This window comes from Rhipicephalus microplus, chromosome 1, assembly GCF_043290135.1.
Source record: "Rhipicephalus microplus isolate Deutch F79 chromosome 1, USDA_Rmic, whole genome shotgun sequence".
In the NCBI taxonomy this organism is placed as follows: domain Eukaryota; kingdom Metazoa; phylum Arthropoda; class Arachnida; order Ixodida; family Ixodidae; genus Rhipicephalus; species Rhipicephalus microplus.
Window position 1 is genome coordinate 206,262,444 of NC_134700.1, and position 15,185 is coordinate 206,277,628.

Sequence of the window (15,185 nt, forward strand, 5' to 3'; positions counted from 1 at the left end):
TTTTTTGGTTCGATACTGGTTACGAACACTGGTGACGGCGGACAACTACGGCGCTGTGCGTGACCAGTGTTCTGATCTCATAACAGCTTTTGCTGTAAAATGTGTTTCAAGCATTTAACGTATTTCAAATTAGAGGCTGAACACCCTGCATGAGGTAATGCACCGAAAAGCAATGCTACGTTGAGCCTGTTACAGTAGTAATGCATTCTAATAGACACTATACAGATGGCTCACATTTCACAGGGGATGGAACAGTCGATGAAGCAGTGGCTAGCTCCTCGTGCTAATCTTGACTGTGCGACAAGACACTTATTTAGCATACGGTCCAGGCTCACGGCCTCTCCCAGCAATTGTTTTTTTTTTAATAGTGTTGCCTGGAATAATGGTGTATATTTTAATTTATTCACTTGTGCTTACAAATTGAACTTTAAGTTTTTATGTGCCAAAAGTACATTGTAAAATCTGTACATTTTTTATTTTGGTTATAAAGGGCAGCTTCCTGCATTTTGACCCTGTCAAAATGTAGCCATCACCATGGCCTGGGAGTGCGGTATCAAGCAAACAGTGCAACTCCTCAGCCACTGGGCTAACGTGGTGAATATTGCAAAGAAGAAAACGTACAATACATACAGCAATATATGTACACACATTTATTTTACACATGTATGTAGCAATAGAGGCAAACTGTGCTTGGCAGTATACCATCACCCCTGTAATTTTTCCATGGGTTAGACTATAGTTCGGTTAGACTTTCTGCCATATGAATATGCAATTATTACTACTTAACGATTCTGAACAAGCACTACAAATCAGTTCAAATTTGAGTATGTAAACACATGATACACTGAAAAGCAGAAAACTCAACTTGTGCATCGCGGGGTTAAAAGAAGTTTACACACATTGTTACATAATCGGAGTACATCACAGCACAAGTCCATGAATCAGTCGTACATGATTTGTGTACACATTTCCGGCGAGTCGACAAAAAGGCAACTTACATGGGCAGTGTGGAGCAAGATTTCGGAGCGAAAATTAGGTCACTCATGAAAATTTGAAAATTTTTGACTTGGACACTTGTAATCCAAGAGCATTTGGTCTAACATAACAAAGTGAATTAGTCGCTACAATACATATCCTAATTTTCTCACTAAAGTGTTTGCAGGTTTCTAGGTCCAATACATTTGAAACAATTATTTTATACACATCCTATCTAAAGTAAAAGTTGTGACAACTGCAGCACAGAGTTCTGCCTCTAGTTGCATCTGACAGAAGTGTAAGACTTCCCATAGGTCTCACGATTAGCAGTACCACATTTGCGAATTGTGAACACTACGAATGCCAGTCACATGCACAGAAAGGTCTTAAAATTTGTATTTTCTATGACAGTGAGTGGACGGCAGTGTGCTTTGTGTAAGTACTGTGTACACTTGTGTGCCAAAGCAAGCCAGAATACTGTGAGCAGGCACAGTGGACTGTGTAAAAGAGGACATAATGTATGGCTACACATATGTATAGTTGATACGCTCATAGGCAAAATCATGTGACTAGAAAAACAAGTTGGCAACTACTACAAGCAGTAAGGAGATCTTCCCATTCAAAGCGTAATTGGATTTGTGCGCTTGGTTACAATGATTGAGGATTTTTGAAATATGATTGAACAGTTATGCAACAGTACGATCACAATGCTTCAGTCAGTTTCTCGGCCAACTTTTACATGAAGGAGATAGCTACCACACGGCTTCTGGCAGCTAGCTACTAAAAAATATAGTATTGTCACAATGCAGAGCTTGAACATGAAGCTTTACATCAGCTGCAACCAACCAACAGAGAAAAACTAACACTTGTAGAGCACCTTTACATGTGTTCCTAATTTGCCTGCAGTTTATGAGCTAGTTTGAGGGTTGTAGACACGGCATCGTGTTGTAAGCACGTTGACAACAGTTTCACATCTTTTTATGAAGGTGCCTAAGCACCTCATTTGGTGCCACTTCTGCTAAAACCAATGGTCACTGCAGTGTAAATGGCTTGCACCTCAATGATTCCAATGCTTCAAAAAAAAAAGTTAAGATCACTGAGAATATCTACACCTGCAGGTGACAATCCACATTACCACAAAATTTTTTTTTTCCTCCTCACTTTTGCAAGTCCATTTCATATATGTATGTATGCCGAATGCACAAAAGGCTGACTGTACTATCAATTGCATTTCACAGGCATTTAACAAACACTCGGGTATCGCACTTGGTGGTGTGATATATGGGTAAGAAATGATGAAGCACAGTAATTGTGAAAGGAAGTACCATGATGCATGGATACTAATATCTTCCACAAGCTTGTTAAACTTAAGTTTCATGGTCAGTTGTTCGCAGCAAGTAATTGGCAAATTGTCTCAAGATGTAAAAGGTGAGCTGGAATTGTGGATGTGGAAGTTGACTACATACTCTGCATTGGTTCTTTGTACACTTATTGCGAAAGGGTCATAAGGGTGGAAGGTGAAAGCGACAAGCCGTCGTGCCGCTGGCGGTGCATTTCGCCCCTGCAAACCTGCATAGATCTTGAACTTCAGGAGGCCAGAGTCCCGTGCGTAGAAGCTGCACAAATTTCTGCACTTCAGAATACAACCACATGCAATCATGCAAGCAAATGCTTAAACCTGGATGCAACAAACTTCAAAGTAAAAAAATACTCAATATAACAATAATATCAACAGGCAAGATTTACTAAAAAATAACATCCCCTACACTTTCCTAAACTTTCTTGTTAGTTCTAATTAACAAAAAATTGCACGTCTTTCATTCATTCATGGCGAGGGTCTCATTCTGACAAACTGAATGCCTTATGGTAGTATATGAGGAATTATTTGAGAGCTGCCATCTCGTAGACAGATCACATACTTAGTGGCGCCATCCGGCAAAAAGAAAAGCGTTCCGCACTTGCTGTCGTGGCTAATAGTGGTGCTAGCACTTCCAGGCTTAAAATACACGTACCCTATAAATTTTATGGGGAGATGATCTCCACAATACCTCGGTTAGTAGAGCATTGGATACGTTATTGCAAAGTCGTAGCTTGAGTCCCGGCCAGCCGCACGTTCTTTTTTTGTCTACTTCAATTTCTTCACATATACATCATAATTGCTACAAATAGCATCACCTACCTATACTTTCCTTGGCTTTCTTGTATGTTAGCTCTAATTAGTGTTGTGCCAAACAAACAATAACAAGCCTTTAAAATTTCCTTTTTTTTTGTTCAATGTAGCCATATATTTATACACCACCATATCCTCCTATTTTCCAAGAATGAAATAATGAGAAAAGCTTTTGTGAAACAATTATTTGGCTTCCTGCCCTTAAAAACGAACAAAAAAATACTGAACTCTAAAAATTGGAACAGTTTCTCAAAATGTGATTGTACCAGTTTCGGTAGTCCAGAGCTTTTGAACTCTCTATGATTGCGTGCAACAAAAGTATCCGACCGAAGTAACTTTCAATATGATCTTCGAGGCGTTGATAATAGACTCGAGGGATGTATTATAGATGGCGTTCATGCTACAACTAAGAAAAAAAATCTTTCACTTATAACGAGAACGCAGTCGAGTGCTCGTGCAGTATGCACCCATTTTCGTTCGCTTGTTTCCAAATATGACTGGACACACGGCACCACTTCCCGGAGCTTGGAGAAAGCAACTCATGTTTCTTGTGGAAGGACAAATTCGGACACGCCGATATCAAATTATGGTGACTTGTAGCCTTTAAAACTTTGGTACCCAATTGGGTACTCTGAGACCAAGGAGGATATACCTATCTACATAATATGAAGAAGCATGCTTAGCCGCATTTACGATATGGCATCGATATGGAATCCACGGAATGTCATCATGACGCAAATATTTATCGAAAGGTGCATGACTGTCGCCTATTATTTTTTTGTTCGAAAGGTTCTCTGCAAAGTTATATTTGCTAAGCATTCAAAAGAGCATAAAATACACATATGTAGTCATGTTTGATGCTGGTACTGCAGCAAAGGCTTTAGTAGATTTGTTGTCCAGGAAGGTAAAGTCATCTGGCATACACGGATTTTGTTTGGCATCCCTGAAGTTAAACTAGGGAAGTGTCATCAAAGCTTAGTGTACATTTGAACCCATCAAGAGCTACAACATGCTCCTCGTGGCCAAAGTGGCACCTACACTGTATGGTGATGCTAACATAAAGAACAAGTTAATGAAGCAAATACTTCACTTTATTTTCCTTAAGGATGTCGCAGGGAGATATTGCATAAGGGGGGGGTTAACAAAAAAGTTACTGTTTTGACTACTGGTATATTTGTAGAACTAGTTTCACATTTTCTCGCATTAGTGGAAGCTTGGGGAGGCTTCAGCCATGGCCACCACGATGTAACTCATCCAGAGCGCCACTCTATATCCACCATATGCACAGTGACTCCTACTCACCGAATTGGATAGTCTCCACAGGCCTTGGGCCTCTCCAGCACTGACACCCACTTGTCGTCATAGCTGAAGAGAGCCAGGTCTAGGTAAGGACTGTTGCTGTATGACTGCGAGCTGATGGGCAGCTGTGCCAATAGGCGCTTGACTGCCTCCGTCTGGCCCCCATAGCGAGCATTCACAATGGTCTGCTTGAACCTGGGAATCGTGTGAGGACAAGAACTTGCGCTGAGATACCTGAGAACTTATCTTGACGACGAGCTGTAAGTGTACAAACAACCACCTAAAACAACAAAAACCCTCAATCTTTAGTACGCTCAGATGTTTGGTACAAAGGATTTGACAAGTTACACCATTGCTAGCATAAAATAGAGCCCCAGAAGTAATACCACCTTGCACGATCATTAATTACTGCTTCCACTAAAGCTATGCATCACGCACTTAGTTGCTTAACGCTGTTGAAAAGCTACACATTGTCGGAAGCAAGAACAAAATTTATTTACAGGCCACACCTCTTGCAGGCTTAATGAATTTTCGGTGATAAGCATTCCTGATATCACAACAGTATTTGATAATATTTCCACTATATGAAAAATTTTCTAGCATTCAGGCATTACTTAGGTTGAGAATATTGCCACATATAATTAGGCTTTACCCAACTGCAATGAAAATATATGAAAATTCTCCGAAATGACTCCTGTACTGAAGATTAACATTTTGGAGACATGCAATAGCCTTGTACACACACTGTGAACTTCACACTATGTTTGTGCAACCAACTCACCTCTGCTGTACTAGCCGTGCGTAAATGTTGTTAGATGGAGAACAGGTTAGCTGGGCGTCCGAGTGGAGCGCCGCGTTGCGCAGTAGGTCGCTGAAGTTTTCGAGCAACTCGAGCAGCTCCTCCGAGGTGTTTTCGTAAACTGCCAGCACCTCAGTGGTCACTAGGTTGTAAACCACGAAGAAGGACGGTTGGGAGTTTGGGTCCGAGAGCCGGAACGAGACCACATCTTCACTGGCATACTTGAGCAGCAGGTGTCGTTCGTCGAGCAGTTGCATCTTCCACAGTCGCAGGTCACAAAGCTGGTCAAAGTGCTGATAGAACTTGCGCAGTGCTGTTGGATTCTGTTCAGCTTCAGCCTGGAGGAGTAAAGAGCACAAGGGAAACAGTGACTGAAACCACTTACGACACAATACCAGCGAACAAGCCCAAACTGATAAAAATGCCTGTAGCACACACAGCCTGGTCAGCAATGAAAGCCAATTTTCGGCAGGACACAGCCGAGTGTTGCAACATCACAGACCATCACTTTTGTACGAGTGAAAGAAAAACTGAAAATCTGACTTCAAGGCAAAACTGTGGACAGCTTGGTTGAATACCTAGCAAGTCACTGAAGATGATGAAAGGACAAGACGCCTCATGAGCACGCATGCATTATAGCTTTCTTCAAGGCTTATATTAAGGCCAGCAGCAACTTCACTCCCCACAGTGGGGGGCGGTGAAAATACCGCCACCTCTTTCGATAGATCGCCCACCGTGCCGACTGACCCCTTTGACATGCGCACCTGAGTAACGGGAAAAGGAACCGTGCACGTTGTTATTTAGCGCCTCCCACCATCTGGCTACGTAAAAAGGAGTTCGGCCTTCTAGTTTCAAATTTAGATAACCAACTTCACTGCTGGTGCTAGGAAACAAGAGCCCTTGCTTTTCTTAATGCATTATAGATGCTACAAATGCTGAAACAGGTGAATTAAATGGATGTGTGTCGAAAAGCGGGAAGTAAGAAAGCTTAAAGTTCTTAAACACACCTGCCCTCCCCTCCCCCTTATAGACACCTCAGGATGCCTTTTTTATCTCATTCGATCGTAAGATTCTTGCACAAAAAGACAAAGAAAACTAGTGCTGCCGCAAGCAGGGACTGCTGAAGCACGGTGGTGATACCCTAGGTGCACGCCATTTCACAAAATATGTGCAAGATAGACAGAAAAGCTGGTGTTGATGTAGTGTTCTCAGCATCACTGCAATTACCGGGCCTGTGCAAAAAGGTGAATGGTGCTAAGAAGCATATGTATTCATGCAAAATCAGGCACCATAATCCCTACGTCACATGCACGGAAAAGGTTTTCGCTCTCGTGCCTGAAACCAGTGTTGGGTCTGTCTACCTCCCACCCCTGCTGTGGGACATTTGAAAGAACATTTGGGATGCTAAACCAGCACGTAGTTTAGGCTCAAACTCATGTGCTCAATGAAGCTATTCATGTATGTTGTGTTGTCTCTTCAAATTACCTGACGATACAGATGCACCAGCAGGCGGTGCTTGAGTGAATTAAGAGTGCGTTCGCAGTATGGTCGCTGCTCGCTTCTGCCAGTTGCAAGGAATGCTGATGACACGAGCAGCTCATCGTCCTCGTAGCAGAAGCGCCCCACAGTGCGGACATCAACGAAATGACCTTCCTTTGTGACCTGGGCAGCACAAAAATGAGAGAGTGCGTGAGAATTCTAGTTTTGAGCTTATATTTCACTAACAAGCACTAAAACGATGGCAGTTACATGACTTCTGTCAGAGTCAACTGAAACACTTTGTGCTACTGGATTTGTTTACATATTTGCACAATTCATTCATGCTGTTTCATAAATGATTAAAATTCAAACTGAGCAAGAAAATGCATGCAAAATGATGAACAAAAAATGTATAGAACTTCCTTTTTCTGCATTTTTCTTGCACTGCTTGAATATTTAGCATGTGTTTGTACAAACTAATCCAAATGCCTGCTCTTGTTACATACAGGTATTTTCTGCTTGTGCTCTGTGACTCTTCACAAGTTACTCCTCATTGCTGACTTTTTTTTTATATCTGTCTACAAACGTCAATGTTTGAATATGTTTGAATATTACTGTCAGAGGCATTTTATGATACTGAGAAAGGATCACCACAGCATGTGAGTGTACTGAAGATATGTTATTGTGATGCATAGAAGTATCCTTTAGATTGTGAGAACAATTTCAGCCTTAGTTCTAGGCAGACTATGACACCAAGACTATGACATCAGGCAGAACTAAGGTGCTTGCGTAGTGTTTGGGATCCTCAAATCTCTTGAACTGCAAGTGCAAAATAAAGCAACCTTTCAGTTGTAAAAGAAATTAATCGCGAAAGTTCAGCCGAAACAAAGGTTGTCAAAACAAAGCTTTCTAATTCTAGTCATGTCAAGAAGGCTGCTAGTTCAAAGGAGCAAAAATCTGAACTAACGTAGGCAAGCGGATTGGAAAACATCTACGGCAGGAAAAAATTCTTCCAATTGCTGGAAGAACAATGCTATGTCCTCGGACCAGCACTGCCTCTAGATGTCATTGTGCAAATAAGCAATGATAAACACTGCCAAGGAGGAAACCTTCGAAGAGAATGTCATCGAACATTTGCAGTATGAAACCTTTCCCACCTTCCGTCTGCTCTGGTCCATAACTAAAAGAAAGCATATTCAAATGAAGTTTACTAACTCTTCTACATATGGCACATAATGTAGTAAGAGAACATGAGTGTGAATGAACAGCAAGAGAACTTGTTGAGCAGTGTCCGACCACGGACCAGAGCGGCTGTGTTGTGTTGTGGGGCAGGGGCTAACATAAGACCACAAAGGGTTAAGACATGCCTATTCTATTAGTGCCAATGCTTTTGGCTAAGGACTTAAGAGCTTGGTCTGGTAAGCGTATGTCAAAAAGATGCCAAATTTTGAAATTTCATGAGGCTGCTAAGCACTCTCCCGTTCCGGCCAAATGAAGATGTGGAGGATGGCATGTGCACGCTGACAGAAATAATGCCAAAGTCTTCACAAGGTTTCGGGAATATTCTGACACAATGTAAATACCTTGAATCTACAGACGAATAACTCAAGCAAGTGGCATTGGAATTTTGCAATGAACGCCAGTGCATTATTCCCCCAAAACATGCGACGTTCACTAAGATACGTTAGGAATGGTTTCGAAGCGTGGTCGGTCCCAAACAATGCCTTTTGACTGTAGTCAAAAGAAGCGATTGTAACAGTGACAATGGCCATGAACAGAGTCGATGCTCTCCCTAACAAGAGAAAGTTGATTTTGGTAGCCATGCAGGGCCGTGTCCAAGATTTGCGTCTACAGTATCCCAGATGTGATAAAAAAATTACTGCACGCTGGTTTGTGCATGCTGCTTGACTAATATTGCAGTTCTAATTTGCCTTCACGAAAGGCTAGAAGTGCTCACACAACATTTTCTAAGCAGCTTACCCTGGTGTGTTAACCGTAGTATCTCATAATAACTGCGATCACCCAGGGCCCACATTTTTAAAAACACTGTTTAAATTCTTCGAGTGTTTAGGTTGGGACCATTTCTTCCCGCATAGTGCAACATTCTTCTTGGTACTTGACATTCTGGAGCATCATTTTTTTTACACCCCACTAACCTTGAATATGTGGACAGTCTGGTGCTGTACTGAGAGAACCGCCAGTGTGTCGCGGTAAAGGTAGAGTCCCTGATTGTGAGACAGAAAGATCTTGTCCGTCTTGAATGTGCGTTTGTCCTTGAGGGTGCCGGTGACCATATCGACAAGGTGCAGCGAATAGTCCTCTAGGGGAGAGCGGGGACTCGGAGACACCGACTCGTTGTTGCGGTGCATGTCCCAGAAAAACGGATGCGGTTCCTCGGGAACATACATGGCTGAGCCCACGATGACATGCCGACAATCGTCAGTGAACAAGCTGCACTCGCGATTCAGCTGCTCACCGCCGTTTCCCGACACGTTCACAATGTGACGAAGCCGAAAGAACTCGCTGAAAATGGTGCTCCGCACTTGGGCCGACTCGGCCTCCGATCCCAAGTGGTCTCCACTGAATCCCCTCAAGAGGTGGGCAGCCGCACAGGGACCGCGGTACCAGTAAATCTCGATTGAGGTTTGGTCAGACGAGAAAGCCACGAGGTGCTTCCCGTCGGGCGAAAATTTTCGCAGAAAACACGGCGGCTTTTCCACGTTGACGACGGTGAAGTTAGGACACGCATTTTGGTGGAGACGCCGAGAGACGTGCAACGGCGACACGTTCTGCTTGGCGGCGTAGATTTCGCGGTGCTGTAGCCGCAAGATAATGTTCTGTGCCGGAATCTTGGGAATTCTCGGCAAGTCCTTGTCATCACGTACTTTACAGGCGTTACAGTCAAGTGACATCTGTGCAGCCGCATTGATGAGATATGCCGGCCGCCCGCACCCGCAACTCTGCCCGTCCTGAGAGGTCCTGTGCCGAACGACGAGTTTCTCGTGGTTAGACATGTTGATATTCTCTATCACTGCTTCCGCGCACACAGCTTGAAATGCAAACACGACATGCTGTCATGTGCACCATTCCTTAAACGTTCTGCGGGTAGCACGAGGCTCTATTTGTTTACGCACTGTTTAAACGCTTTCCGCGTCCCCCGATATCCAAGGCTCGGGGCAATGTCTACGCATCTCAGTTTACCTATTGTCGAGAGTTTCGCGCGTTGATGCTTTTAATAGTTGACATATTCAAATAGGCTTTTTGTCTTAGATGCACATCCTCTGACCTGCCATACGTAGGCACACGGTCATAAGCAGTCCGCGAAAACCTCCGTTACCTCCGTACAATGCCTCCGTATCACTTCCGTACCAAAAAAAACGGGCGCCATGACGAATGACGTCGTTGGATTGGATTGGCATAAAAATGAATTCAAAAGCGAAAATGAAGTCAACTGCAGTGCAGTCAGCGCCACAATTTTATGGTCAGCGACAAGTTCAACCATTGGGAGTGATAAACATTAATTTTAATTAACTTAATACTTTAATACTTGTACCGAGACTAATTACAAATACGTAATTGTTTTGATTCGCTTTGTGTTGTTTACGCCAGTTGTCTCCGGTGTTGTGGTCTTGTTGTTGGCTCTGGTGCTGTGGTCTTGTTCAACGTGGTCTTGTTGGGACTGAAAGGAGACTAGTAAAGGGCAACTGTGTGATCAAGGGTATGAGCCGGCAACTCGGGTACAGCGTAATAGAAGTGAACCTAGACGCGTACGAGCCCGGCACTCGCCTCTTTGCACAGGATGGCATTCACTACAGTGGTGCGACGGGCAGGAGGTTCGGTAATAGAATGAGTCGTCAAGCTACAGCTTTTTTTAGGGGGACCGAAAGCCCTGAGGCCAACAGTGTAGCCAAAGACGGTTCTAAAGGGGCGCAAATATTCAAGCTACACGGAGTATGTGGGAGAAAAAATCGACGTAAGCACAAGGGCCGAGCTAAGTCAGACGTAGGCTATATTAACATGCAGGGTGGCAGGAATAGGTTAAAGTGGGAAGAGATGGAAGAGCAGTTGAGGCAGGAGGAGCTGATGGTATATGGGTTTGTGGAGACACATTTTCGGGACATGGAGCAACCACCTTGCTATTCGGACTATGTATGGGAATATTGCAATAAAGAGAAGGCAGCAAAAAGGGGTGTGGAATTGGTGCATTCATACATAAACGTACGGGTAGGCAAAGAGTCAAGCAGGGATGCATGGAACATTTATGGTTAAGAGGGAAAGTAGCTGGGCAGATGACACTCCTTGGTTTGGTGTACTTGTGGACGGAAGCAAAGGCCAGAGAGAAAAATCAGGCAATGGTGGAGTGTATATCGAAGGACATTGAGGAATTATGAGGAGAGTGCGAGATAATTATTCTAGGAGACATGAATGTGCACATAGAAGATATAGATTGCTATTTACCGTGTGCTTACAGGAGGTTTTCAGAAGCCTAGAATGGGGACAGTTAGAAATAAGAGTTAACCTGCGCAAAGCGCAGGTTAACTTCGCGCAAGTGTAACCTGCGCTTCGCCGATGACATTGCATTGCTGAGTAACTCAGGGGACGAATTGCAACTCATGATTACGAAGTTAGACAAGGAGAGCAGAAAGGTTGGTCTTAAAATGAATCTGCAAAAAACGAAAGTAATGTACAACAACCTCGGAAAAGAGCAGCGCTTCGAGATAGGTAATAGTGCACGTACTTCAAGTTGTAAAAGACTATGTCTACTTAGGGCAGGTAATAACCGTGGAGCCGAACCACAAGATTGAAGTAACTAGAAGAATAAGAATGGGGTGGAGCACATTTGGCAAGCACTCTCAAATTATGACAGGTATATTGCCACTATCCCTCAAGAGGAAGGTATATAACAGCTGTATCTTGCCGGTACTTAGCTACGGAGCAGAAACCTGGAGACTTACAAAAAGGGTTCAGCTTAAATTGAGGACGACGCAGTGAGCAATGGAAAGAAAAATGGTAGGTGTAACCTTAAGAGACAAGAAGAGAGCAGAGTGGATTAGGGAACAAACGTGGGTTAAGGATATCATAGCTGAAATCAAAATGATGAAATGGACATGGGCCGGGCATGTAGCGCGTAGACAGGATAACCGCTGGTCGTTAAGGGTAACTAACTGGATTCCCAGAGAAGGCAAGCGGGTTAGGGGAGACAGAAGTTTAGGTGGGCAGATGAGATGAAGAAGTTTGCGGGTATAAATTGGCAGCAGCAAGCACAGGACCGGGTTAACTGGTGGAACATGGGAGAGGCTTTTGTCCTGCAGTGGACGTAGTCAGGCTGGTGATGATGATGATACTGACCCAACAGGCAAGTTTATCATGGCTATGTGTGAAATGCATGATTTGATCATTTGCAACAGTACTGAGAAGTGTGAAGGGCAAATGACATGGGAGGTAGGAAGGCTGCAGTCGACAATAGATTATGCACTAATGTCACATAGGATGTATGATAGGCTCAGGGGAATGCACGTATATGAATGTGGCTCTAGAAGTCTGGGTAGTGATCACAAACGTATCAAGCTAAGTTTTGGAAGGGCAGATAAAGTGGAAAGGAGACAAGATGAGCAAGTACAGAAAAAAATTTATTCAGAAAAGCAAACGGAAATAGCTACTAGACAATTTGGGAAAGTAATCACTAAGGATAATAAAACAGTGTGGACATACACAAATCTAGTTAGACTGTTTGAGCTAGAGCTTGCTAAGGCACGTGACAAGTCACCTCAGAAAAGAAGACACAAACCCAAAAGTTAGTGGGGTGAGGAAGTTAAGAGGGCCATAGCAAAACGTCAGGAAGCCTCTTGGGAACACAGACATGCTAAGCAGCGGGGTGAACCGACAGATGATGTTTAAAGAAAATGGGACATTTTTCTAAGCTGTAGAAGAGAAGCATCCCTTCTGATCAATGAAAAGATTAGAAGAAAGGGGGCTCAGTGGCTGGCAGAAGTGCATAAAAAGAATAAAAAGGCAGCTACAAAATTTTGGAACCATTTAAACTCCTTAAGAAATGAGACAATTAAGCCTAGAACAGAGGTTTATAACTACAGCTCAAGGTGCTAGGCTAGAAGGGGACGAAGCTATTGAGTATATAAGAACAAGGAAGACAGAAAAATTTCAACAAAGAAGTGCCTTATGCACCACAGTAGACAATGGATGAAGTGGCGCAATGGCTCCATCTTCACAACGAGAGTGGAAAAGGGCTGAGAAGAGAGTTCCTAGTAGTACATCAACAGGCCCAGATGGCATTCCAATTATGCTGATAAAGACATTGGGTCCGAAGTCTAAACAGACTTTGAGAGAGGCAGTGAGCAAAACAATAATCGATGGTGAAGTACCCGATGGATGGGAACTTAGCAGGATGAGCATAATCTACAAAGAAAAGGGGGACAAAGCTGGCATAAATAACCACCGTCCTATAACAGTGACATCAGTGGTCTACAGGCTGGCAATGCAGATTATAAAGGAAAGACTGCAGGCATTGATAGAGGGTGAGGGGGTGCTGGGAGAACTGCAGAATGGATTTCGAAAACACAAGAGGTTGGAAGACAATCTGTTCTCACTGACGCAGTGCATCGAAATAGCAGAAAAGGAACACAGGCCCCCGTGGCTAGCATTTTTGGATATCAAGGGATTGTATGATAGCGTGGTTCAAGAGGACTTGTGGGGAATACTGGACACACTAGGTGTGGAAGATGGAGTCACTAATCTTTTAATGGATATCTATAAAAGTAACAAGGTAGTTAGTTATAAAGTGTGAAAAACAGGTATCCAAGCCCACAGAGGTAAAACGGGGGCTTAGGCAAGGGTGTCCTCTGTCACCCTTGTTATTCATGATGTACCTACAAGGATTAGAGGCCAAATTAGAGGGAAGTGGAGTTGGCTTCAACCTCTCTTTCGTCAAACAAGGAAAACTCATTGAACAGGCACTACCAGCATTGATGTATGCAGATGATTATCGGTCTCAGCTTCCTTCACCTTCTTCTTAACCGATAATTCTTTTTGGTTTGGCCCCCTGCTGTTTTCTAAGTATTTACCCGTCAATTTTTTGGTTTGCTTCCTCCATTTTGTACCGGCATTCTTCATGTACAAGTAGCTGAAAACCTTCCTGGCCTAATGCTCCTCCCCCATTTCGCTCAATCGATTTTCAAATTTTATCTTGCTGCTAGCTTCCCTGCCCTCAAATGATGTCCATCCCATATCACCTTGTACTCCCTGATTTGGTGTATTCCCTGTGAGCTCCTAAGATAAGCCTACCTATTCCACGTTGCTTAACTTCTAATCTTGCTTGAACTTCTGATCTCATGCACAAGACCGCATTGCCGAATGTCAGACCAGGAACCATGACTCCTTTCCATATTCCTATCACAACATCACACCTATTGTAATTCCAAAGTGGCCTATTTTTCATCACTGCTGCATTTCTCTTACCTTTAGTCGTTACGTATATTTCGTGTACTCTTAGGTACTCGGTCCCATTGCTTATTTATACGCCCAGATATTTGTATTTATCAGTTATCTCTAGCGTGACCTCCTCTATTCTAAGCTCACTACCTTCATTATCATTAAAAATCATGTCTGCTGATTTTTCCTTACTGATTCTGAAATCTGACCTATCTTCCTCATTACCACAGATGTCCATCAATCTCTGCAAATCTTCCTTGTTGTCGGCCATTAGTACTGTAATGTGGAGAATTGGCATAATTAAGAAGTCCGCACTAGAGATCTATGGAACTTTTAAGCAGGAAATTGCCAAGGAAAGGATCTATGATAATACTCGGGGTAGTTCTCTACTGTTTGAGGCCAGGACGGGAGTATTGCGAACCAAGACATATCGGACCAAATACGAAGGGGTAGACACGGTATGCAGTGCGTGTGGAGAGGAAGAAGAAACTGCCGAACACTTGGTAATGTTCTGTAAAGGGCTTCACCCTATAGTTCAGGATGATGGCGCAAAGTTTTTCAAAGCACTGGGGTTTAGAGACAGGGAGGGCAAAATGACGTTAAGCGGGTAGAATTAACTAGAAATAGGTTATCTGATTGGTGGCTAAAGTCAAGGCACGAGTTAAAATTAAACCATTCACTGCAAAGTGCCAGTTCTATGCTTCACTATTTAAAGGGGAAAAGAAACGATAAATCTATTTTGTTGTTCATTGGGTATTACGGCTAGGTGGCGTTAGCCGCCGCCCGATCTAAAGGGTACAGACAATGGTAGTGTATAGGTGTTCTGTGGTACAGCCACATCAATCCATTCATCTATCCATCCATCCATGTTGCAGTGGTGGTTGTTTGTGAGTTTTGGTTTTGTTGTTAATGTGTAGTTTAATTGTGCGGATGCTGCAAACGCTTATCGGGCTCCTGTAAGTGACTGCTTTCCACATTTACAAGTGTATCGCAAGCCTCCCAGATGACTCGCGATGC

At 43.3% G+C, this 15,185-nt stretch overlaps 1 protein-coding gene across 1 annotated transcript; it reads right to left on the reverse strand.

Moving 5' to 3' along the window:
- Nucleotides 1-627: 627 nt before the first annotated feature.
- Nucleotides 628-10,115, reverse strand: abo (de-etiolated protein 1 abo). The gene is made up of 5 exons (XM_075890878.1): nucleotides 8,879-10,115; nucleotides 6,729-6,905; nucleotides 5,226-5,581; nucleotides 4,448-4,639; nucleotides 628-2,591 (listed from the first exon to the last, which is right to left on the reverse strand). The coding sequence occupies exons 1-5, from the start codon at nucleotides 9,734-9,736 to the stop codon at nucleotides 2,390-2,392; spliced, it is 1,785 nt and encodes a 594-aa protein (XP_075746993.1). The 5' UTR covers nucleotides 9,737-10,115; the 3' UTR covers nucleotides 628-2,389.
- Nucleotides 10,116-15,185: the final 5,070 nt, after the last annotated feature.